General features: G+C 44.9%; 4 protein-coding genes across 4 annotated transcripts; 2 read left to right on the top strand and 2 right to left on the bottom strand.

The window, feature by feature from the left end:
• mixl1 (Mix paired-like homeobox) lies at positions 1-1,289 on the top strand (the record flags this gene model as incomplete). Its single annotated transcript, XM_083688478.1, has 3 exons — positions 1-100; positions 211-431; positions 603-1,289. The coding sequence occupies 3 exons, from the start codon at positions 1-3 to the stop codon at positions 1,287-1,289; spliced, it is 1,008 nt and encodes a 335-aa protein (XP_083544604.1).
• A 1,052-nt stretch (positions 1,290-2,341) lies between these two features.
• lin9 (lin-9 DREAM MuvB core complex component) lies at positions 2,342-9,627 on the bottom strand. The gene is made up of 15 exons (XM_083688884.1): positions 9,576-9,627; positions 8,626-8,658; positions 7,759-7,850; positions 7,286-7,390; positions 6,919-7,049; positions 6,631-6,756; positions 6,053-6,210; positions 5,728-5,861; positions 5,344-5,469; positions 4,716-4,820; positions 4,543-4,623; positions 4,214-4,339; positions 3,653-3,835; positions 3,083-3,180; positions 2,342-2,645 (listed from the first exon to the last, which is right to left on the bottom strand). The coding sequence occupies exons 1-15, from the start codon at positions 9,604-9,606 to the stop codon at positions 2,540-2,542; spliced, it is 1,635 nt and encodes a 544-aa protein (XP_083545010.1). The 5' UTR covers positions 9,607-9,627; the 3' UTR covers positions 2,342-2,539.
• Positions 9,628-10,250: 623 nt separating this feature from the next.
• On the bottom strand, positions 10,251-23,887 carry parp1 (poly (ADP-ribose) polymerase 1). Its single transcript, XM_083688885.1, has 23 exons — positions 23,692-23,887; positions 22,030-22,192; positions 21,684-21,799; positions 21,303-21,517; positions 18,690-18,786; positions 18,118-18,234; positions 17,592-17,768; positions 17,052-17,214; positions 16,503-16,643; positions 16,078-16,317; positions 15,735-15,800; positions 15,470-15,602; positions 14,866-15,061; positions 14,404-14,532; positions 14,166-14,249; positions 13,781-13,903; positions 13,314-13,442; positions 13,079-13,177; positions 12,494-12,646; positions 12,035-12,162; positions 11,853-11,914; positions 11,574-11,688; positions 10,251-11,292 (listed from the first exon to the last, which is right to left on the bottom strand). Exons 1-23 carry the CDS (start codon positions 23,812-23,814, stop codon positions 11,211-11,213), a joined length of 3,051 nt encoding a protein of 1,016 aa, XP_083545011.1. The 5' UTR covers positions 23,815-23,887; the 3' UTR covers positions 10,251-11,210.
• On the top strand, positions 19,772-20,860 carry adorb1a (adenosine receptor B1a; the record flags this gene model as incomplete). The annotated part of the gene is made up of 1 exon (XM_083688704.1): positions 19,772-20,860. The coding sequence occupies one exon, from the start codon at positions 19,772-19,774 to the stop codon at positions 20,858-20,860; it is 1,089 nt and encodes a 362-aa protein (XP_083544830.1).
• Positions 23,888-24,136: the final 249 nt, after the last annotated feature.

Here is a 24,136-nt window from a genome sequence, read left to right on the forward strand (position 1 = left end):
ATGTCAGCGGTCCACGGAACACAGAGGGTCGGAGACCTGAATCAATTCCAGATGTATCACGAAGGAAACCTCGAGAGGAGCAGCAGCATGCCGCATACAGGTTGGTGTGTGCGTAATTACGCACAATGATAGCTCGACCTCTGCATTTAAATATCGCAATATCTGATGATGAAAATTATATTCATGCCGCTGTGTGATTGTTTTGAACAGATTATGCTGCCAACGATAGGACACGGTACTTCAACTCTGCAAATTCCACGGTTCCAAGGACAGACAGCATGGCTTTGCTGACACATCGCAGAAAGAGAACCAACTTCACCCAACAGCAGATTGAAGTACTGGAGAAAGTGTTCTCTGATACAAAATACCCCGATATCTACCTCCGCGAGAGACTGGAGGCTCTCACTGGTTTACCAGAGTCCAGAATTCAGGTAAGACAACACATAATTGAAGGCTGGGGTTGGTGAGAGGATAGGCTACGATTGTGTTGTAGATATTGCCAGTTATATAGCCCTGGCCTGTCAGTTTCGATGAAACCATCCTAAAAGTGTTGGGAAGATAAATAGTAAGTCCAATGATTAAAAACTATTTATCCTTATTAGGTATGGTTCCAGAACCGACGCGCAAAGTCTCGTCGCCAAGTGGGGTCATCCGTGTCCATGAAGAACAACGGTGGTGTCACCACCGCACCCGTAGCTCCGTTCGTGCAGCAAAACAGAATGCCCCCGGAGATGCAGAGAATGTCAAACTTCGCGCTGGGAGACAACTTCAGACTTCCACTCCATAACGGGACGGAGGAAACGCGCGCCAAGACGTCAACGAAAACGGGCAATTACGAACACTCCTCCATCCCATGCGTCTACGAAGCGTCCATTGACGTAAATAGGAATATAGTTGAGAAAATTGAACGAGACGAGCTGAGCGTGGCAGTTCCCTGCAACACCGTCCATCCGTACCACAAGGACAATGGGCATTACTTCAAAGCTCAAACCACCGTCAGCGCTAGTGTGGTCCCAAAACATGTGCTTGTTGAATATGACAATTTCCCACCGAACAAGACCATTGGGCCCGAGATGAAAGTGGTTATCCCCCCCATTCCATCTCAGAATAACTTCGGCAGGTCCTCGCCCAAGGACGCCGCGTGTCAAATCCAGCAACCTCAGGTGAAGACCAGGTCCGACAACTTCGGCCACTTCTCTCCAATTCGTGCCAGCGCCTCGCAAGAGTTTTCAGATTCTGATTCAGAATGGGAAAACGGCGCCATGTCTGGTTTTGGTGGCTTTATGTGATATTTCTTTAAAATGTGATGTATGTAAATTCTGAATGGACTCTAAGCTTTTTGCGAAGCTTATAATAACTTGAACTAAAAATGAACGGAAGTTCAAGAACGTTTGATGTAAAGAAACACTTATTTATTATTGTAATAACATTTTCAGCCAAATAAAGTCTATATTACATAATGTACCCCTGCTGAATTGTATTCAAATTTCTTTACCTCCCCTAACCAACTGTGACATAAAATAAGGACCAGAGTTTGCTTTGCTATATGTTTAATATAAAAAGACAGCAAGGAATATTTACAAATGCCATGAGGCATTCCCATATACAGCTTTACAAAACCAAAGGTGAAATGGAGATTTTCTAGGAACAAATTTTCACCTTTAGTTTCTTTTTAAATTTTGAGTTACATCAGTGATGGTACACCAGGTGTGATGTAAGGTTGCAGAAACAACAATGCCCAATTTGAGACTGTCAATCTGTCCAAGTCGAACTAGATCAAAAAACTGAACTCTCATTTACAAAAATACCAAAATCTCTTCTCAGTGCACACAAAATTACAAAAGCCATCTCTGAATACATTACAGAAATATTGACGATGGATCCTAGTAATCATAAAGGTATTGTACAAATATCTACAATAAACTATTTTACAAAACATTCTTTAGCCTCCCCTGAGCTTAGTACCAGCGGAGTAACACACAAAGAAACATTTGACTCACAATGGGAAGCTCCATAAATGGGAAATGTTGTTTCTCCTCTCAGAAATAAATAAATATGGATTATGGACACTGCTTGAAGTACTGTTTGGCACATGAGACCCTAGGATAATCTACAACAGAACTGTTTCTAGGTGAACTCCTGCACCGACCGAGGCCCAGTGACCACAGCCAGTCCCTCTGACTTAAACGTTTTTCCGTGTTCATTCAGAAACAAATCATTTTCAAAGAACAATTGACAAAAAAACAAGTTGCTGATAGCTGTGCGAGGTATTTTTCCCCAAATCTCTTAGACAAACATTCGGGAAGATCATTCAACGAGGGCATTTTGTTTGGAAGTCAGATTCAGGGGGACCCACAGTCTTTTTTTTTTTTTTTTCGTTTTCTTTTCTTTTTTTTCTCTTCTTTTTTTTCTCAGTCATTAGATACATAGTGTGTGAAAGTTGTTCCACTTGGTTAATGCTGACCAGGCCGCTCTGGGTGTGTGTGTGTGTGTGTGTGTGTGTGTGTGTGTGTGTGTGTGTGTAGTTAGGATGCAGGTGTTAGACTGTGTTGGTGTTGTTGGCGGCAAAGGCGTGGAGGTTTCCCAGCTGACTCAGGCCACTCTGGATATGGGCAACGTGGATCTCCACGTTATTCTGGAAGCAACTGTAGACAGACAGATAATATAGATAGATAGATAAGATAGACAGAATGAATGAAGCATGAAGCCCTTTATTGCCCCTATGGGGACTTAAAACATCAAAAGACATCAAACATATATGCCATTTCGCTGACACTTTTATCCAAAGCGACTTACATTGCAGTGAGTCCATACATTTCAGTATATATGGTCATATAACAAGACATAAGCAATCGTAAAAAACCCCATTGTAAAAACATAATAAAAGGCATCATTAGATAGATAGATAGAGTTAGACAGACAGAGACACGCACACGCACACACACGTTAACACACACACACGTTAACACACAGTTTATCCTTCTTTAAACTCTCCCCTACGTTGACACACATCTCTCCTCATTCACTCCACATCCAGGGTGAAATAAGTGTGGAGAGAGAAGCGTGACACGCGAGTGCTCACCTGAGGTTGGAAGGGTCTATGGAGCTCTTTATGTCATTCAGAGAGTCAGTCAGGGACTTGAACTCAAACGAGTTGAGGTCACCTCCCTCGGCTAGACACTGAAACACACACACACACACGCAAGCAAATGGTTAGGCAAAACAAGACTCCATCCAAAATGAATTGTGTGGCGCTGTGAAGGTAAGGTTGAGCATGTATGCATCAGGCTGTGAGTGTGTGTGTGTGTGTTTGTAGGCATGTACCTTCATTTGGTAAGGACCACACTAAACGAGGTATGTGTTTATGTGTAAACGTGTGTGTGTGTGTGTGTGTGTGTGTACACATACATTTATGGCATTTAGGAGACGCCTTTATCCAAAGCGACTTACAACAAATACATTTGTTTAAGTAAGTGAATCATCTATCCATCACTCATCATAAGATAAAGTAATCAATGCTAAAGTAATCAATGTAGTCACAATGCTTTTTTTATTAACAGGAGAGAAACTTGTACAGGGGGGTAGTGGGGGTGAAGAGGACATACAAGATGTGTGTTTACGTGTGTGTGTGTGTGTGTGTGTGTACACATACCTTTATCTGCAGCAGCAGGGCGGTGAGGCCCGAGATGAGGTGTGTGAGGCTGGGGTTGCTGACGCACTGCTGGTCGTCCCGTAGAGAGTTGGTCTGCTGCACCATCTCCTGGGCCTCCTCTTCGCAGCGACGACGCAGCTTCGTGGGCCGGTCGGCGGGCGCCATGCCCTGGTCCGGGGCCAGCTGGAGGGATACAGACCGAGTTCACAGCCGGGTAATACCCACTAAGTTCTTGCATAATGCATGAGTATGTACGCGGCCCAGATTGTGTTCTTTTTCAGTCAGTGAATGCAGGAGAATCACATCCTGGTCCTTCAGGTCCAATGTATATGCTAGATACATGGATGAGTGGACCCACTGATCGAGGACCAGCTACGTGAAGTTCTTCTTACCTACCTAGTGTAAAAGGTTAATGTGAAAGAGTAAGATAACAGGTAATACCACTACTAGCTGGGGAGACAGCTATTGACAGGCAAGGCTAGAGACAGCTCTGAGACCAAATATTGCTCTTTTCCATGATGATGATGAGATATGAAGATGGGACAGGCAGCATAATCTCACCTCACAACAGAACTGCTGCACCTCATGTAGAACCTTGTTGAGGTCCTTATTGAGCTGCTCCAGTTCCAGCACCGTGGTGGCATAGCGCTTCTGGAACTCCAGGCCTATGGGCATCGAGTAGGACTTCTGTAGACCGAGACAAAACATCATCTCAACATCTACTTCTGGTAAAACACCTAATCCATGCCATAGACAGGTCACGCAGCCCAATGTGAAACACGCCAATGTAGAGTTTTTGATGCTGATTCAATATAGCAATTTCCTTTTCGAACTCAATACATTTTAACAGCATCATAACAGTATTTTCGTAACGTTTTCTGTGATCATACCAGTTTCTCGGCCTCTGTGTTCATGTCCTTCAAGTGCTTGATGTGTTCCTTCTTGATCATGAGGATCTTGGAGAGTCTCGTCTACGAGGGAGTGGGAGACGGTCTTTAGATGGGTTTACCGAAACAATGACGTTATATAATCAGAGAGGCAAAGCCAAGACAGGGCAACTCACCACTTGGACGAGGAACTTGACAGGGAACCCTCCGAGGGTATCCCCTTCTGCGCCGGGAAGTTTGCTTTTCCACGGAGACTGGCTGATGAGAGGGTCATTGTTGTCCTGTTGAAATCACAGAAAGGTGTCATTGCTTTTCACCATTCCATCACTTAATGAAGATGATTCCAATTTCTTTTTTCTTCTTTTTAAATATGTTTTTAGGGCATTTCTGCTTTATTGGGATAGAGATTGACAGGAAGGATGGGTGAGAGAAAGGAGGGGTGACATGCAAGATATGTCGAGGGTCGGAATCGAACCAGGAACCTTGCGATTACGTGGTATGCGCATTAGTGTGCTACGCCACCAAGCTCCCCCAGATGATTCCAATTTCACCTGAGAAACAAAGCCTGTGTCTATCGGCAACGGATGGTAACACAAACGTAAATGAAACGTATTCAAAATGTTACAAATGTAACCTTTATTATTTAGCCAGGTTAGTCATGAGTCATGAATAAGACTTGATAGACATACAGCAACCAAAACAAAGAGGAACAGTATCATAGCCCTGAGGCCATACGACCAAAACAAACTATTTCTAATGATAAAACGACACTTCTCTGAACATGAGCCCGGGTTCCCTGCGTACCATGAGGACGGGAGTGGTGGGGGTGGGGTAGGACCCTCGGGGCGGGGTCATAAAGCTCTGGAAGCGTGAAGGCCGCTGTTTCTGAGCGAAGGCCGAGATGGGCATGGTCTCGTTAGGCTCGTTGCTCTGAAGAGAGAGAATAACACGCAAGTGATTCAAATCATCCCAAATACACTATGGAAGTAATTTGTTGTCATATCATCATCACAAATTTCATAAGTGAATGGGAATGCAGTTTTTCTGCATTTTTGTTGAGCAAATGATAAGTCCCTTTCAGTGTATAGCTGGTTAAGAGTTTCCCATCTCAGTGTGTGGTGTTTCAAGAGGTCAGAGACCCTGAAATGATGCATTAATGGTAAATTGTAGTGCAAATGCCAGACGTACCAGCACTTCGTAGTCAGGCACTGTGTGAGTGCCCAGCCCGTTGCGGTCAAAGGTCACTCTGTAGGTGGCAGCGCCTGTATCCACCGCATCTATCTGCCCTGTGAAGAGGCCATCATGGACGCCCCTGAGTCGAGCTGGAACACACACACACACACACACACACACTATAAATCGGCACGTCAAAATTGTGTGTGAGCAGAAACCATTCAGGTGCTGAATATTAAAAAAAACGGGGGGACTTGGGTTGCTATGACTACAGCTCAGTGACGTTTCACAATTGGCTTGGGTTGCTATGACAACTTTTGCCGTGGCCAAAACGTTGTACCGGTGACTTTGGTTCCTATGACGAGGGGCAGCGGGATCTCGGCGGGGAGGTCTTTGCAGTGCGACACGTCGGCCAGCTTCCTCTGCTGCAGCAGGCGCATCTTCTGCCGCTTCTGTCTGAGCGCCGTCCTCTCCTCTGCAAAGAACGCAGACGAACACCTGGAGACGAAGAGGGGGGGGGGGGTCAAGCTCAACACACTCCTCCCCCCCCCTGTGTGTGTGTGTATTTGCGTAAGCATGTACACTGTGTGTATGCACATTATTTTCTCTTTTTCCATCTCTTTTTAACCAAATACCGGTACAATTTTGCAAGTGTTTGCTTTACCTAGACAACAATATGTGTTTCCACTGCACATCGGAATCGCAATTGTTTTCCCCTTGGGATATATAAATATACAAATAAATAATAATAAAAACAATATATATATTATATATATATATATATAAAGTACTTCAACAAGGTCTATTCCAAACACAATGTGCTTGTGTGGAACAAAGGGTGTGTCAAAAAGGTGGAAAGGTAAAGGTAATGAAAGACAAGGAAAGGTGGCAAAGACCATGTGAGGTTAGGCACCGTACCGTCTAGGCTTGCCCATCAGTCTCCTGATAGTGCCCCACTCCACACGCGTCAACTTCCTGGTCTTTAGGTTGGGGAAGGATTCTTTCAGACACAGGCAGAAGTCATTGTCCCCTTCAAATAAAGGTCTGTGTGTGGGGGGGGGGGAAGTAAACAATAAAACATCAGTGGAAGTCAGACAATGGAAACGCTCCGTTTGATGCACACAGTTGCACTCGACGACACTTTCCCCTCCACTTTGGGTACATGCACAACACACTGCTTCTTACAGATGTGGTCGTTCTGCTTACCTGTCGATGTTCGAGTAGAACCACTCATAGATGCACCATTTGTGCGCTTTCGGCAGTTTGAGGAGGTTTCTCAACCTCAGGCCAATCCTCTGGGACATTTTCTTATCTGGGGTCGTCTGATTAGCAAACTTCTGCAAGGACACAAAACAAACAAACAAAAAGTCGACAAACATAAAAAAGACCCTTTTTTTCGCCCCTAAAAGAGAGGCTCCGTCGCTATTTAATCACTGGATCTGGTTATCGACGCCTATATATATCGTTTGGAATAAAAAAACAAAATAATAATTCCCTTAGCATGACTTGGGTGTAAAGGGGTCTATCGTGATGGTGCAGGCAGCGGTGGACTGCGAGCCTCAAAGCCTCTTACCTGGGGTACGGAGGTGACCCTCTGGCTTCTCCTGGGGGATCTGGACGGGAGGCGCTGCTCCTCCTCCTCTCTGAAGAGACGGCCCCTCTTGGAGCTCCGCGTGGGCTGGAGTCACACAGAGCAATGGGACGCTTATGAGTATTTCACATGCAACACACATTTTCATTTGATAATTTTTTTTTTTTTTTTTTTTTTTTTTAAACTGCGGGAAAAATGTTGATATTCTGCCAAAAGAACTGGGAGAACTGATTTGTTGAATTCATCTGAAATATTAAGCATTAACAGGGTTGAATTTCCTGTGTGAACCAGACAGATGAGGGAAACGTAGACAGAAGAAACCAACCTGGGACTGCTCATGTGCTGATGAGACCATCAGTGCCCTCTTACTCAATACTGATTCAATCACCACAGATACGATCAATGAGTGCCTAAGAGATGCAAAGGACCGACCGACGTGATTGGCCATTTCTCACCGTTTCCATGGACCCAAGGGAGTGTCGTCCTCTTGTGTTGTGAGCTTTTGGCAAGCTGTGCTTCTCATTCAGAGAGTTGGACAAACTGCCCTCTGGAAATTCAAAGTGATGTGTGGCGCAGAAGGGGATTAAAAATGTATTACAAATAAACCGCAATGCTCTCTAGGCCATCACTATAGCTCCCATAAAATATAATAATAATAATAATAATAATAATAATAATAATAATAATAATAATAAATGCCATTTAGCTGATGCATTTATCCAAAGCGACTTACATTGCAGTGAGTGTATACATTTTTCAGTATATATGGTCCCAGTGGGAATCAAACCCCCAACCTAAGCGTTGTTAGCGCCATGCTCTACCAACTGAGCCACAGAGGACCACCATCCTACACAGCCAGAACCATACATCTTCCTATCCTTCATGACCATAATGGCTTTATCCTTTCCAAGTCATCTAGAGTCAGTAATCATCAAGATAAAGATGAGTATAGACTGAATGGACATTTTACATTCCCCTACATCACAGTGACTTCCGAATAAGCAACAACAAAAAAACACAACAAAGTGCAGAGAATCACAGGATATTTGATGAGAACTCTCATCAGTCCTCATCAGAATTATGATCAGCATCACTACTGACAAGTGAGGACTTAGTTCTGTGCGTGACATGTCCGTCTTGTGTGTGATTTTAAGTGCCAGACTTTTTAAGACCCCTAATGTACTGATGGACTGACATCTCCAACCACATTGAGGGGGAAACACAGGGTCAGAGTGAGTAGTCTGTATCAGTGCATAATGGTCACAGGAAAAGAGGCTCGGCACTCAGATCATCATCAAGTGCCTGCTTTTAGGATGCAATACCTTTCAGGCTGACAAGCGCCTCGGCCGAAGAGCCTGAAATCAGAGAAGAGGGTTTGATTTTTGTAACATCACAAATGTAATGATTGACAACACAATTCTCTCAGACAGGCTACCATATATAAAACAGACAAAGAAGCATAGCTAACAGTAAAATATGAGGTACTCTGATTATAGGGTGAAGTTAGGCTCATGTTCAGCAAATTATAGAAATAAATGTGTTCGAAAGTTTAGGAATACCGGTTGCTGATACAACACGTTACTAAACAATCTGGCAGCTCATGACAGCTGCAGCAAGCTGACCCTTGACACCGGTGCTGTGCTGTCAGTGACTGACTGACAAATAAAGCTTGCTGTGTAGGTGACATTTTTTTTTTAGATAATACAAGCAAGCTGTATATAATATACATTACCTAGAACCTTTGATAACAAGCCAACAGCTGAAAATTGCTATCGCCTCGGCAGCCCTGTCACGATGTTTAGATAATCATTCTCCAGTAACCTTGGCTATACAACCCTGCCCTGACCAAAAACTATCTATGATGTTGTGATCAAAAGATTCAGAAATGAAGATAACATGAAACATCAATAAAGCTCTATGAGCTATAGCGAAGTATAACTACTGGGCTACACAAAGCTGCATTACGCCTTAGCTAGCCAGAATGACGACTGCCTCATTATTTTTAGAGTAGCTAACGTTAGCTAGCTAGCTAAGTGTACAACTAGCTGCTTACCAAGCTAGCTGTCTATTTTGCTAACAAGCGCTAACGTTAGCTGACTAGGCTAGACAAGATTCTTTGCGTCTGCAAAATGAGTTTACAAACGCTTTATTAAAAAAGTAAGACGTGTATTCAGTTTATAGAAGTAACATATTGCACATATTATACAAAAAAATGCCTCATGGGAATGTATTCGTAGCTTAAAAGACTTGTTAAATTCGTGTTGTTACTTACTCTCATCTAACAGCTGGTCCATCTCCGCCATCTTGAATTAGCCGCGCCGCTTTTTCAAAGACCTTATTGTCAAGATGCATTCTGGGACAAAGAGTGTCTGGAGGGCAATTTGAGAGATGATTGTACAGTTTGACCTGCAACTAATAAACTAGAACATTATTGTTCCCGTGTAAACTGACATTTATTGCAAGTGATGATTAAATTGAGTTGCTATCAAATAAAAGCATTTTCTAAGCCAGATGTTAAGGCAAAAACTCATCACTGACTTTACCTTTTATTTCAGCAGACCTTTATGTCTTCTCTGAAAGGAAATGGAAAGAGAGCCCTGATATATAACTGATCATCCCTGACAACACACAAGCTCATCAACAGGTAGAGGGCAACGCCCCTTGCCCCAGGGGGCTCAGAGGACGGCCATAATGATAGATATACAGTAATTGCGCCAACTGGGGATATTAGGTCCTAATTAGGTCCCAATATCAATTCCCCACACAGGTAACACAGGTTATTATTATTTTCATCAAGTAAGTAATGAGCAGAACTCCATTTGATGGGTTGACGATTTGCAGAGGGCCTCAGACTATACAAGACCTCAAAAGTTACTGGATGGAAGGCAGATTTGGAACGTAGACAGTAGACCTTAAATTCATAAATATAATATGTAAGAAGGGAAGATAAGCAAAAGGAAAGGTTTTATTTTCATTGGAGGAAAGAGTAAAGAATAACCTCTGGTGAAGAAGACATACCATCTCTCCACTCAAAATCAAACATTTATTTTACGTGGCCTAAATGCTGTATTATACTAAAAAAAATGTTTTTAAATGGAGTCATTTTTACGAAGATAGATTGAGAAACAAAAAACAAAAACAGGTATTATACAGGTCAAACTTAGCAATTGACTCCTTACAAACAGTCTACGAAGTGTTCATCTTAACAGTTCTATTACTAGAGTTCTAGTAAAATGTCAGCCACGATTTGAGTAAATATATGTTCACAGGGTGTGCCGATTTATCAACCAATACCTCGTCAATGGCTGCCTTTTTGGCTGGAACAGATATAACTGGACTGGTCCAAAAGGATGAGAAATGGCTGTTGAAACCCTTAATTGACCATCAACGCCAGATTGCACGTTTTCAACAGTAATACAAAAATAAAAGAACATTGCCAATTGTGGAATACGACCTAGAACTACAGTACACAAGTTAAGAAAAGAAAATCCTAACATTTCACAGACCAATCATTTCCCAGTGTTGCTCTTATCGCTCTTATTTTGTCCAATGGCGATCTCTTTCCACAGGTGCCTCAAAATCAGCCCTTCTGATTGGTGGACTCTGAAATCCACTGTCCTTAAAAGTAAAGTCTGGAGAAGGTACTGAGGAGGTGCATAACCACAATGCATATACATCAATCCTATTGAGGGCTATCAGCTATTGCAATAAGCCATGTAAACGGTAGGCTAGGTGGATACTATCCAAAGAAACGCTAACATGGTATTAGGCTTGGAACGTCTACACTCGGGGCCAAGCCTTAGATGTCTTCTGTGGTGAGGTGCGGGCTTGACGCTGTGGGGGGGGACGGGAACGTCTGGATTCTTCTGGAAGATGGGGGAGGGGGGGAGGGTGTCTACGGCCCCCTTCACCACAGGGATGTCTGGTAGTTGAACTTGATCTTCAGCAGGTACTTCAGGTTGACCTGTGCCACATCGTACACAATGTATCTGGAGGAGGAATGGTTAAGGGAAATGTGGAGTCCAGAGCAGAGATGGTGGGTTTGGGAAAGATTTGTTCAAGGTTAGGTTTCAAGAGCAGAAGAACAAAATACTCAATTAACTAGTTATGGTATTATTTAGACGTCGATATATCCATCACCACCATTCATCATTCGTTTAATTTCCTACCAACATCAGCATGAAAAAAACACAACAACATTTGGACCAGCACAGGCCAAAACATCTGATTTGTAAAACGGGCCCAAGCCCTCAGATGAAGCAAAGGATACTCGTTGTATAGCAGACTTGTGTCGTCAATGTTGGTGTTGACTCCTTTTCCCAGGGGCACTTGCACCCCATCTAAAGAGACCGTGGCACTTGGGTCTGGTGCGTTTCTACCCACACCTGACAGGAAGAAAGTGAGAACAAAATCATGACTTGGAGTGATAAAATATGAAGGCCTATGTATGCATTTGTATACTGTTTTCCAGGTATCTCGATCGGGGGCTAAAACATGATTAAAATATGAGGTATAATCATGATGACATCATCCAAAATCAAACCCTTACCTTTCACGCTGTGTTTACCCTTGGGTAATTTTGTGATGTGCGATGCCTTCTTCAGTTCATGCCTGTGTGAACACACCAAACCAAAAAATAACCAAACATTATCCAGTTCTATTTCATTAAGCAGCTGGGCTGAAAAATGCGGAACAATTGACATAACATGAAGAACCCAGCCTGTCACTCACATGTTGCCGAGGGCGACCTCTCCCAGCAGGAGGAGACCAGTGGGGTCAGACTGGGAGGTGTGGCAGTAGTTGGCGCTCTTGGATACCATGTCGGCAAAGTATACACCTTTCCCAAACATGTAACCCGTCTGGGATGAATCAAGACAATACAGTGAGTCAAATAACATACGAATAAAGCTGAATTTAACCAACAACAACTATTGCATCAACTCAATGATAGAATTGTGGGCTTGTTTCAACGTCAAAGAACATACCGGTCACTTGTAAAATATATTTAAGACATCGGAACACCCAAACAACAAATCCAAATGTCACACCAGCAAATACAAACAAATATTAACACAAACAAACCAACAATATGAATCAAGGAATGCTTAAACCTAAAAGGAAGCCCTTACAAGACCTGCCACCATGCATCCAAGCAGTAGATGGCGCTGTAGCACAAGCTGAAACACTCACCACTGGGGCCTCTGGCGGGGCGATGCGCAAACCCTGAGACAGAATGCCAGCGTAGTTGGTTGTGCGAGAGCCGTGCCACAGCAGCTGACGATTGGGCAGGTCCTGGAAGGGGCGGTACCTCTGGTATTCTCCCTCTCTAACAATCTTGAAGATCTGCGAGAGGGAGAAGATACCACAGAGGCAGAAAAAAACAAAAAACATCCTTACTATTAGAACCAACAAGGAAGAATGAATTTAAGTAATGTCGAAAAGCAGAGCCAAAATGTAATTTATTCTTCTCTGTCAACGAAAAGTAACTTACATTTCTAACAGAGACAGTTTGAAAACAACCCCACAAACTAGGAACTGCACACGCAGACAAAATAGCTCTAGAATATATGCCAATTAGCTGACGCTTTTATCCAAAGCGACTTACATTGCAGTGAGTGCATACATTTCAGTATATGGTCCCAGCGGGAATCAAACCCACAACGTAAGCGTTGTTAGCGCCATGCTCTACCAACTGAGCCACAGAGGACCACAGAAGTCATCCCTGGACATCCAACTGAATCAATATCAGGCCAGTAGACCTGAGAAACATCTCACCTCCTCAACTTCCAGTGTGTAGGTGTTGTGCGTAGCAGCGTGTGTGTTCTTGACGTACTGCAGAATGATATCTGCCTCCTTTGTGCTCTTGTCAACAACCTGCGCGATGGACGATGCAGTTAACATTATATAACACAGTTAACATTATGTGTAACAAAGTTAACAGTATGTGTAACAAAGTTAACAGTATGTGTAACATTGTTAACAGTATGTTTAACATAACACAGGACCCTACCTCGATCTTGGTCTTGAGTTTCTCATAGTTGATGTCGATGGGGTCCTTCTTGTTGTCCTCGGCCCCTCCTCTGAGCAGACTGTAGGCCACCTCAATGTCCAGCAGGTTGTCCAGCATCTGGACCTTCGCCTACACAGTACATAAAAAGGTTTAAAAAAAAGAAAGAAACATATGGATAGAAGATGTGTTTTTTCCGCATTGACATCTCCAACCACTGTTAGCTTCCGAGTTTGGAGCAAGCTGGAGAGAAAAAGGACAAAGTTACCTGAATATTGGGGGGTGCTTAGTGGCGTAGCACATAAATGCGCTTACCACGTAATCGCAAGGTTCCTGGTTCGATTCCGACCCTCGACCTATCTTGCATGTCATCCCTCCTCTCTCTCCCATCCTTCCTGTCAAACTCTACTGTCTCTATCCAAATAAAGCAGAAATGCCCGAAAAAAACATATAATTGAGTGTAACTGTACCTGAATGTAGTCCAGATTGCTGAGCAGCGGTGGTTTCTTCATCCCAAAGTCGTGAGGAATGAGGGTGTAGAAACGGTTGGACAGATCCAGAATTTGGGACTCTGAGGAACTGTCTGACACAGCCTAAGGGAGAAAAGAGAAAACAATGCCTTACATGACTTGAGACACAATCACACGGTCTGAAAAAAAACTTCTTCAATACAGTGAATGAGCGATCAGACCACTACGCGTGACAGCTCTGAAATCGAACCTAGGCGGCCGCTTAGGAATGAAGGATTTTTAATGAAAAGAAGTCTTTAAGTCAATCAAAAAGGTAGAAAAGGAACACAAAGGAGTGGACTGCAGTTCTACTGAATGGACACCAGGGGTGCTGTATATCACCGACCTGCTGCACTTCGCTGAGGAGGGCGTAGGCACTCTGGATCTGCCTCTTACTCAGCTTCCCCAGAGGCATCTTCTGCAGGTCAATCTGAGAGGGGAGACAGGGAGGGTGGACATGGGGGTAAATAAGAAAACATAAACACACTGCAGGCATATCTTCTGGCATATCAGTTTCAAGGAAAAGTTTCTTGTCATCAGTGCACACAAAGCATGTAGGACTGCGCACATGCACACACACACACCTCAAACTCCACCATGGCCTTTTTCATGCTCTCAACGTCGAAGATGGTTCTGATGAGCTCCTGGACGGGCTTGGCCAGCAGAGACTTGGTACCTGCGCTGGCCGTCAGCTTCTTCACCGCTTCCTCATCCTGGGGAGAAAAAAAACGCACACAGCCAATCAGATATAGGCTGCAGACAGGATAGGCCAACCAGAGACGGGACAGGCCGGCGACCAGGGGCAGGGCAATCGTAGTAGATGTGCAGCCATTTGGGCTTTATCGTTATAAAGCTGGTGACTGAAATGAAAATTGTGTCAGTAGGTAGTAAATTGTAGTAAACATTAACTTGGTGTATGTTTGTGTATTGTCTTTTTACTCTTGAGCTGTGTCTCTTTGTTTGTGTGTGTGTGTGTGTGTGTGTGTGTGTGTGTGTGTGTGTGTGTGTGTGTCCTTCTGTATGTGTTTGTTCCAGCTTTACAGTACCTGTCCATAGTCGATCTCCAGAGGGTAGAATTTGGTGGGGTACTTGGTGAAGTTGGAGGAGCCCCAGGCATTACCCGTCTTCTCTTCGTACACACCCAGGAAGTTGTCCATGGCGGAGTTCTTGTCATGGAACTTATCCAGCTTATTACCCCCGATGGTAGTCCCCACTCTGCCCCAAGATCTGAACACCCAGTACCTACACACCGGAGAGAGAGGGCATGAGAGTCTCAGTAAAGGGAGAGGGGAAAAAGGGAAGCCATGGGAGAAAGGAGGGGTGAAAGAGTGAGGGGAAAAATAGGGAGTAGGGGGGTGGAGAGAAGAGAGATAGGACAGAGAGAGAGTGTGAGGATTATATGAAGAGGATAGGAGGAGAGAGGGAAGCCAGGGTAGGAAAGAGGGATTGGGGAATGGAGAGAAGAGTGGTGTGGTGGGTTGGAAAGGAAGAAAGAGAGAGGGATGGGGTGGAATGGAATGGAGAGAGTGGAGAGAACAGAATGAGTGAAAGTGGACAGAAATTGAGGGGAAAAGAGCGCAGAGGAAGGAACCAAAAACCTGAAAAACAACATAACACATCGAGAACCCTCGGTCCTGACATCAGACGAACCGTTTCTGCACGTCGTCTTCCAGCAGCTGGAGTTTGTAGTAGGAGTTTGTTCCCCTGACGATGTCTACCAGACCCAGAGTGGCACTGAAGATCTTCCCGTTCTGGTCCAGGACGTGAGCGCTGTTCTCCAGACCTGAGCAATGCAGACACGAGTTCAGGAGCTCATACAAGCAATTCATTAAAGGCAGTGAGTGTTAGTGGTTTTGCAACCTCTCAGTGCTTCTACCACAACTAAATCTTAACATACACAGACACAGACACACACCTGAGTCTGGGTCCACTGCCGCTCCTCCTTTAACGGTCAGCTTCATCTTCTTGGATTTGCTGCCCCCTGCAAAAACAAGATATAAACTAGATTTAAATCAGGACCCAGTATCCACCATCCACCATTATCTCCCTTCCAAAATAAACTCACTTCCACCCGTTCTCTCCTCCAGTGGAGGCTGGTGGAGGGAGAAATCGGAGGACAGGCTCCTGTTCGATACCATTGCTCATTTCATTCCATGCATTACAATGAGCCTGTCCTTTGATTTCTCCCTCCACCAGCCTCCCCTGCATAGCAGTCTGTTGCATTACAGGTCATCTAATCATCTATTCCTCATCCCTACCTTCCTCCTCCTTCACTTTCCCTGAGCTCTTGGCAGCCATGATTCCAGACTTGGAGGCTGCGGCTGGAGCCTGGGCCTCTCTTTTGACCTCAGCCCCCCAGGGGGCGATGCCGTGCAGGGAGACGAGCTCCTGGAGGGCCTTGCCCGAGGACTTGAAGTCTTTGAGGAAGTCCTCTGAGACCACGCGCACGCCGGCCTCCTTCGTCTCCTCCATCTTCTTGCTCATCTTCTCCACCTCCTCTGTGGGAGGGGGAGGGGAGGGACAGAAGGAGAGAGAGAGAGAGAGAGAGAGAGAGAGAGAGAGGGACAACGAACCAAAGACATCAAACTTCAGGTTAAAAATCATGAGTAGCAAAAAAATGTCCCATACATTAACTAATTAGCCTTGTGCTTAGGTTCACTCTGGGTGTCGACTAGCTACTCACTCTTGGTGCTGAGGCAGAGATCAGCCTTACTGGCTGTGCTGGTGATCTTCCCGCCCAGCTCCTCCACAGCAGCCTTCAGCTCGTCCTTGTTTTTGCTCAGCTTGCCCACGGTCAGGAGCTTCAGCCCTGTCAGGGGCTTGTCTACAGGGAGAGGAAGCATGTAGACATAGAGTTAGAATGAGTAAAATGGGCATTCCAATTCCATGGTTCCGAGGTTCCGTGCATCCATTCCAGAGCATTTCTCAGCAGACCTGTGTCAAATACATACATTGTATGATACTTTCAAAAACCTGAGCAGGTTCAATGGAACCCATGGAATAACCCATGCAAAAGTGCAAAAGCCAAGCTTAATCAAGGACACCTCTAATACTTTCAACTGTTTTGCATAGATTCTTCACATTTAAATTGCTTTAAAGTGAAATCGTTTTTTTTTCTTGATGTAATTGCACTAAGAAACATTCAAAACATTTTAAAACATTAAACATTCTGAAGGCACCCCAGTTCTCCCACGAGATCATCCATGATAATCCCTGTGCTGGTCTAGCTCACCTGCAGGGGCGCCTTCTGGGAGTGGTCTACTGGGGGCGCTAGAGGCACTGGGGACAGGGGTGGTGGCAGAGGAGGCAGGGGGAGGGGCGGAGGCAGCCTTGGGAAGCACCCGGTCCTGCCGCTTGAACTTGTACTTCTTGAGGAAGGGAACTTCGTGGAACTCCTGGAAGAGGGACAGAGGGACACATATCAGCAAGTGGATCTCTCATCTAAGCATTTGAGACCTTTATCGATATACATATATCTGGTCACTGCCTGTCCCTCTGGCATTACTTTACTGCCAGTCTCTACAGCGAGCAGTGTTTCCTAAGAGACGGATTACGGCCCACTTCTGGGTCCCCACTAGTTTCTCCAGGGTCATAGCTAGAAATATGGCTCTATACTCACTGCCTCTATATAGAAACCAAACTGCTGTGCCAACTACTGACACTAAGACACCACCCCATTTGTGTTATATCTGGACCATGAAGCCCCATTCCGGTACATGGAACTATATGCGGTCAGCTTTGTGGTCACTGTGACCACAGAGAGAAGACTCACCTTGGGCGTGACCCAGTCCTTGCGGTTGGGCGTCTGGGTCTTGAACACACACTTGGTCCAGGCGGAGATGTTTCCCGTGCAATAGTAGGCGTCGCTCTTGAACACCAGCTGGCCCTTACACTCCTCGCAAGGCTTGAGCCCCCCGAAGGCCATGCAGTCTGCTAGGCTGTCCACGACCTGTCAATCAAACAACACCAAACTTCCATGAGTTGTCAACAAGCTGTCGGTCGGACATAGACAAGCGAGCCACAACCTAATAGGCTGTCATTAATCTGTCAACAAACAACATGCAATGGGATTGGCTGTTCGCAGTCTGTGAATCAAATTCACAGAATCAAGATGTTTTGATTGACCATCATTAAGATAAACAGGGACAGAGAAAGAGAGAGACGGGGGGAAAAGAAAGAATGAAAGACAAAATAGACAGAGACAAGAAGAGAAATAGACAGACAGAGAGAGAGCGAGAGAGAGAGGAATAGAGACAAGGGCAGACAGAGAGAGTAACGGAGACAAACAGGCTCCTTACATTGGTCTCTCCCGAGGGCACCTCCTGTCCGTTAGCAATGAGCAGCTCCTTCATGTCGTTGGTGGAGCAGAACTGTCTCACCTTGTCCTTGATACCCCAGATCAGAGCACTTTGCTCCTGGAAACACAGACAAGAGGAGAACATATACTCACTTTATTAGGAACACCTGCACACCTTCTCATGGTGGAGGTGTTGTAATGGTGTGGGGAATGTTTTCTTGGCACACTTTGGGCCCGTTAATACCAATCAATCATCGCTTGAATGCCACAGCCTATTTGAGTATTGTTGCTGACTAGGTGTGAACGTTTTGGAAGTGCCTATCTATTTTTGATTTCTCATGATATCAATTCTGGAGGAACATTCAAAAGGAACATGACAAAGTAATAATAATATATACCATTTAGCTGACGCTGTTATCCAAAGTGACTTACATTGCAGTGAGTGCATACATTTTTCAGTATATATATCTGGTATATATATATACCAAAGCGGGAATCGAACCCACAACCTAAGCGTCGTTAGCACCATGCTCTACCAACTGAGCCACAGAGGACCACAAAGTGAGAGCAAACCTTCATCTGCAGGTCCAGTTTCTTCTTTTCCTGCTCTTCCTCCTTCCTCTTCTTCTTGGATGACCCATCGCCATCTACCTCGTCAGCCTTTCTTTTTCTGGAAAGAAATAATAAAATAATTGAGAGGATACATTTCATAAACCATCTCAAAGTTCTTAAACCATCTTCAAAATGTGATTTCGTCACAACAAAACCATTCAATAATTCACCCTTCAAAGTAAAAGTTTGCTGTTGACAAGAACTTCCTGAAGGAACTTGGCATGCCCCAAATTAACTTCCTAAATGAGGTCAGATGGGAGCAGAGGCTTATCCAAGATTAGGTAAACAACTCTGATACCTTCATCTATCAGCAGCTTTCATTAGTGTCCCGTCACTCTGTGGACACAGACTCAAGCTCGGGCATGTCCCCTTGTCTCCGGGGGTGATTATGGGCGTCATCCACTTCCCCTTCAGGGGTGAAATTAATCAGCCTCCCAGATTCCGAATGCAACCGCCAAAACACATACTTTTGTCGTTCAAACGCACATACTCTGTCTTATACACACAAACAAAAACAAAAACAAAAACAAAAAAACAAACATATGTCGCCTAATTATCGTCCTGTTATGGTCACGACCTGAATCACAAGAGGACAGGAAACACGCTCATAAAAACACTCCAGCCCAAATATTAAGGGAGCAGGGGAGGAGTATGAATTCTATAAAAACAACACGCAACAGGATTCAAACTTGTGTGTATGTGTGTGTATGTGGTCGAAGAGGTTGGTGAGAGAAGGTTGGTGGCTTGTGAAGATGGCTGGAGATCGATACTGATGCTCGGACAGACTCAGAACAGGACAGACCTTATTCTTCCAAAGCACCTGCCGTCCGGATTATTACCTTTCGGTAAGTAGCTACGTTTAACTCCATCAACAAAGAAACACGTTGTTTGCGAAGAGATTTATTTTACAATAGCTAACACGTTGTATCTTTTGACCATTGCTAGATCAGGAAAATCAACTATAGATAAATTCCTCGCCTTCCTCAAATCTGATCTTTGCACTTTTTCCTTTTCTTCTTCTTCTTCACCACCACCTCAGGAAAATGTCGGCGAACCTCACCGCACCACTGAACCTCTCCACCTCGCGACCGTCCGAAAACACAACCCTCCCATACTTCACCCCTCTCCAACAGTTCCTCTGGAACTCATCCTCGCCTTCCTCACCCTCCTCTTCCTCCACCTTCTCTCCTCCCCCGCCTCCCCCCGACCTGGTGGTCTCCCCCAACGTGGCGTACATGGTGGCCGAGCTGGTCATCGCCGTCCTCTCCACCGTGGGCAACCTCCTGGTCTGCACCGCCGTGGGCCTCAACAGGAAGCTGCGCACTGTCACCAACTACTTCCTGGTGTCGCTGGCGGTGGCCGACATCTGCGTGGGCGCCCTGGCCATCCCCTGCGCCATCCTGACCGACGTGGGTGTGCCACGCCACAACCTCTACCTGTGCTTGCTCATGCTCAGCGTGCTAATCATGCTAACGCAGAGCTCCATCTTCAGCCTGCTAGCGGTGGCCGTGGAGCGCTACGTGGCCATCTTCCTGCCGTTCCGCTACCACACCCTGATGACGCCACGCAACGCCATCTTGGTCATCCTGGTAACCTGGGTGCTGGCGTTCCTCATAGGCTTGGTGCCGCTGATGGGCTGGCACAAGACGCCGCCGGAATCGGGCTACTGCTTCTTCGTGTTTGTTGTCGACATGACCTACATGGTGTACTTTAACTTCTTCGCCTGCGTGCTGGCGCCCCTGGTGGTCATGTTCCTCATCTACGCTCAAATCTTTGTGACGGTGAAACGGCAGATACGGCGCATCGCGGCCGAGTGTGGGGGCGGGGAGCGCCAGGCAGCACGGGCGGCCAGCATGAAGCAGGAGATGAAGACGGCCACCTCCCTCTTCCTCGTCCTCTTCCTCTTCACCGCCTGCTGGATCCCGTTGCACATCATCAACTGCTTCCTGCTGCTGTGCCCCGGCTGCCCCGTGCCTCTGGAGCTCCTGCTCACCGCCATCATCCTCTCTCACGCTAACTCCGCCGTTAACCCCTTCCTCTACGCCTACAAGATGAGGGCCTTCCGGGACACCTTCAAGGCCATCTTCCTCTGCTGCCGGACCATGGGGGAAGGGGAGGAGGGGGGCGATTAGGGGGGCACCACCGCCCACAGGACCTGACCGGTGACCACTGGTCCTGGCTCACCTTGCCCGCTTTCTACCAGGTATGACCCTGCCGTAACACGGCAACTCTGTCCCACCAAGAGCTGGCATCACCAACGAAGGTGTCCCACAGAACACTTTTATCATCGACACACGGAACTATCCCAGTAACAATCCCAGTAAAACTAAGATTGGAGGACAGTGGACATAGAACAGCTTCTTAGACAGCCAAGTAAGAGAATAGAGATGGTATATGAATGTATGTTAATATCCATCTACAGTAAGTCTCTGTATCCATCTCCAAACCACCCAAAGTGATTCGGTGTAAATAAAGTGTTGTAGTTTTCAACTGTACCATATATATCAATAACGCCAACGAGTGCCACATATAAGACTATATCTTAACTGTAAAAACCCCCCCCAAAAAACTCACCCCTCAGATTTAACAGTGGGAAGCCTCTTCTTGAGCTCCTCCTTGTCCTCGGACTTGAGTGTGTTGAAGCCTTTCAGCTGGGCGGCGCTGTACTCTGGCTTAAAGACCAGCTCCTCCCTGCGGCCCACGAAGCAGGCCGTGTGGTACCAGCGGTCTATCAGACCCAGCTGGGGCTTCTCTGGGTCAACCGTCTTCTTAGACACACGGATCTGGTCCTGCAGGAGAGAGAAGCGGGGGTTGGGGGGCGAAATAGATTCAGTCAATTCACTTTCATCCTGTTTAGCGGAAAAGTGGGTGAGGAGTACAACTTTTGCTGTTGACCTTGCATGTAAATTAATAAATGTAAATGATGACTAAAAAGTAAATGATGACTTTTCTTACCTTTTCAATTTTCTGCTCACACCCTTTGCATGTGCTGCGATTGGACTTGGCGTACTCCACCGCAAAGTCATTCAGTGTCTTCTCTCCTTTGGCCCCGCCCTTTTGGTCACCTTTACCTGTGGGGAGGGAGGATGTCCAAATAGTGTTATTTGACCTTTCAACTTTAAACAGCATTGATTTATTATTGTTCAGCCCTGGTATCTCTCAACAGTAGCCTGACATTATACAATGCTATGCAGATCACATATCAGTGTCATTAGGCCTATAACTACTGGCGCATTTTTTTTTATTACACCACAGGGGTACACAGATCACTTCATGCTGGGTTAAAGGTTCAAAGTCTGACCTCCGGCAGCTCCCCCAGTCTCGATGGCCTTCTTGACCTTTTCCTGGTCCTCCCAGCGGAGGTCAGAGAACCCAGAGATGTCCGAGGGAGACTGGGCAGCGGCACGGAGCCAGAAACAGGAGAAGTGGTGCCAGTGGGGCACCTTCCCGTCAAACATGGGTGACTAGGGAACAGAAAGAGAGTTGAAAATATGCATACATGTGCAATAGAGCATACAATACACTGAAATTAGATTTATTTTCTTTAAAGGGGCAATCTGGGATTGGTACCTAAATGTTTTGGCTTTTAAATTAAGGATTTAAATTTGATTTAAATTAATCCATTGATTCTTGAAGAATATAACTTTTAAATCCTTGATGAGCTTAGTTCAATTGTTTTAAATACATTTGTTTAAGTAAGTCAATCATCTATCCATCAGTCATCATAAGATAAAGTAATCAATGCTCGGAGCAGGGGCCATAGGCAGTCACAATGCTTAACAGGAGAGAAATTTGTACAGGGGGGTAGTGGGGATGAAGAGGAGGGATTTGTAAACAATGCAATTAAAAAACACACAAAAAAACACTGTAGCTTAAAAACATTAGTTTAGCTTTAAACTATTTTTTATCTCATGGATGATCAGTTCTTGCATCCATAGCTCCATCTATGAATTTGAGAGTGGTCACATTTCTCCAGCACCATCCATCAGCTCTTTACCAAAAAAGAGGCGGGGAGACCGCTTTGTTATTGTATGAATCCCAGGTTGCCCCTTTAAGACCAGCATAAATTACTAAGAATAGCAAAACTGTTTGGAACTAAACACACAGATGGAATTAAAACTATGACAGCAATGTAGCCATGATGTGCATCCATGGGGCCCTTAATAACTGAATAGAACATCATGTTTGACAAAGTATTCTGTCAGTCAGCTCTAATGTTCTGGAGGTTTAGTCAAATGAACACGGAAAACAACAGCCTTTATTATTTCAAATGGTCAGGGAGGTTGATAATCAATTGCAACCACACTTTTCAACTTGTCAGACAGGCAGCACATTGGCAGTTCAGCTCTGTGTAAAACTCTTGCCATGCTGGTACAATCTACACATTACCAGATACCAAAGTCACAACGAGTCACTGGTGAAAAACTATTTCAGTATTGCTGTGAGTTTTTCTACATATGCGCAGTTTTTCCTTCCTTGGAAATGGAGTAAGACTCCTAAAGACAAATTCCTTGGTTGTAACTATCTGTTCAATTAATGGGATGTACCCGGACTAACTGATGGCCGAACGAAGGTCTACTATGTTTGTCTATCTTCTGTCTACTATGTTTTTTGTGTAACAAAAAAGGATGTAACTCAAGGCAATTAGCTAGTAGCTACCTAGCAAGGCGAGTCATTATCATCAAAGCGCCGCAGAGGAGTCAGAAGCAAGGAATCGAAGCCCTATCATTCAATCCATTAGTAGCCATTTAAATGCTAACGAGGGCCTATAACACAATAACAAAACATTCTGGAATCGTATAATAAATACACAACATATCAAAAGTGAGTTGTTTGGTGCAGAATCGACAAACATAACTGGGTAATGTCGGACTTCTGTGATTAAGATAACTAGCTAAATAGACGGTCCATAGCTGACTATCTCTGTACAGTTTTCACGGAAAGAAGACGGCAGCCAGCATACCTGCACCATGATGGCCATTCGCAGCGAGTCTTTTGCAATGTTTTCTTTGCATTTCTTACACGATGCACGTCCACTTTTGGCATATTCAGCTTTGTAAAGCTTGTCGTCTTGTGAATCAGCCATTATTGCTTTGTTTTGACGCAGGATAAAATTGATTGACTGTGAATCTAACTTGCCAAGCAGCAGTCACGACAATCACAACGTACAGTTGCAGCCCGCGTGCAGCGTACCCGCGCAGAGTCGCAGACAAAAGCAATCGACAAATCGTCGGAAAATCGGTAAACAGACAGACAAAGTCGAATACACACTAATACACATTCAATATTTTTACTTCAGAGGCATATCATTTTACACTGTATATTTGCAAACATATGCTGAAAAAAACAATATACATGCCATGTGAAATATATATTATATATATATATATATATATATATATATATAT

The sequence above is a fragment of the Argentina silus genome (assembly GCF_951799395.1).
Source record: "Argentina silus genome assembly, chromosome: 17".
Classification (NCBI taxonomy): Eukaryota; Metazoa; Chordata; class Actinopteri; order Argentiniformes; family Argentinidae; genus Argentina; species Argentina silus.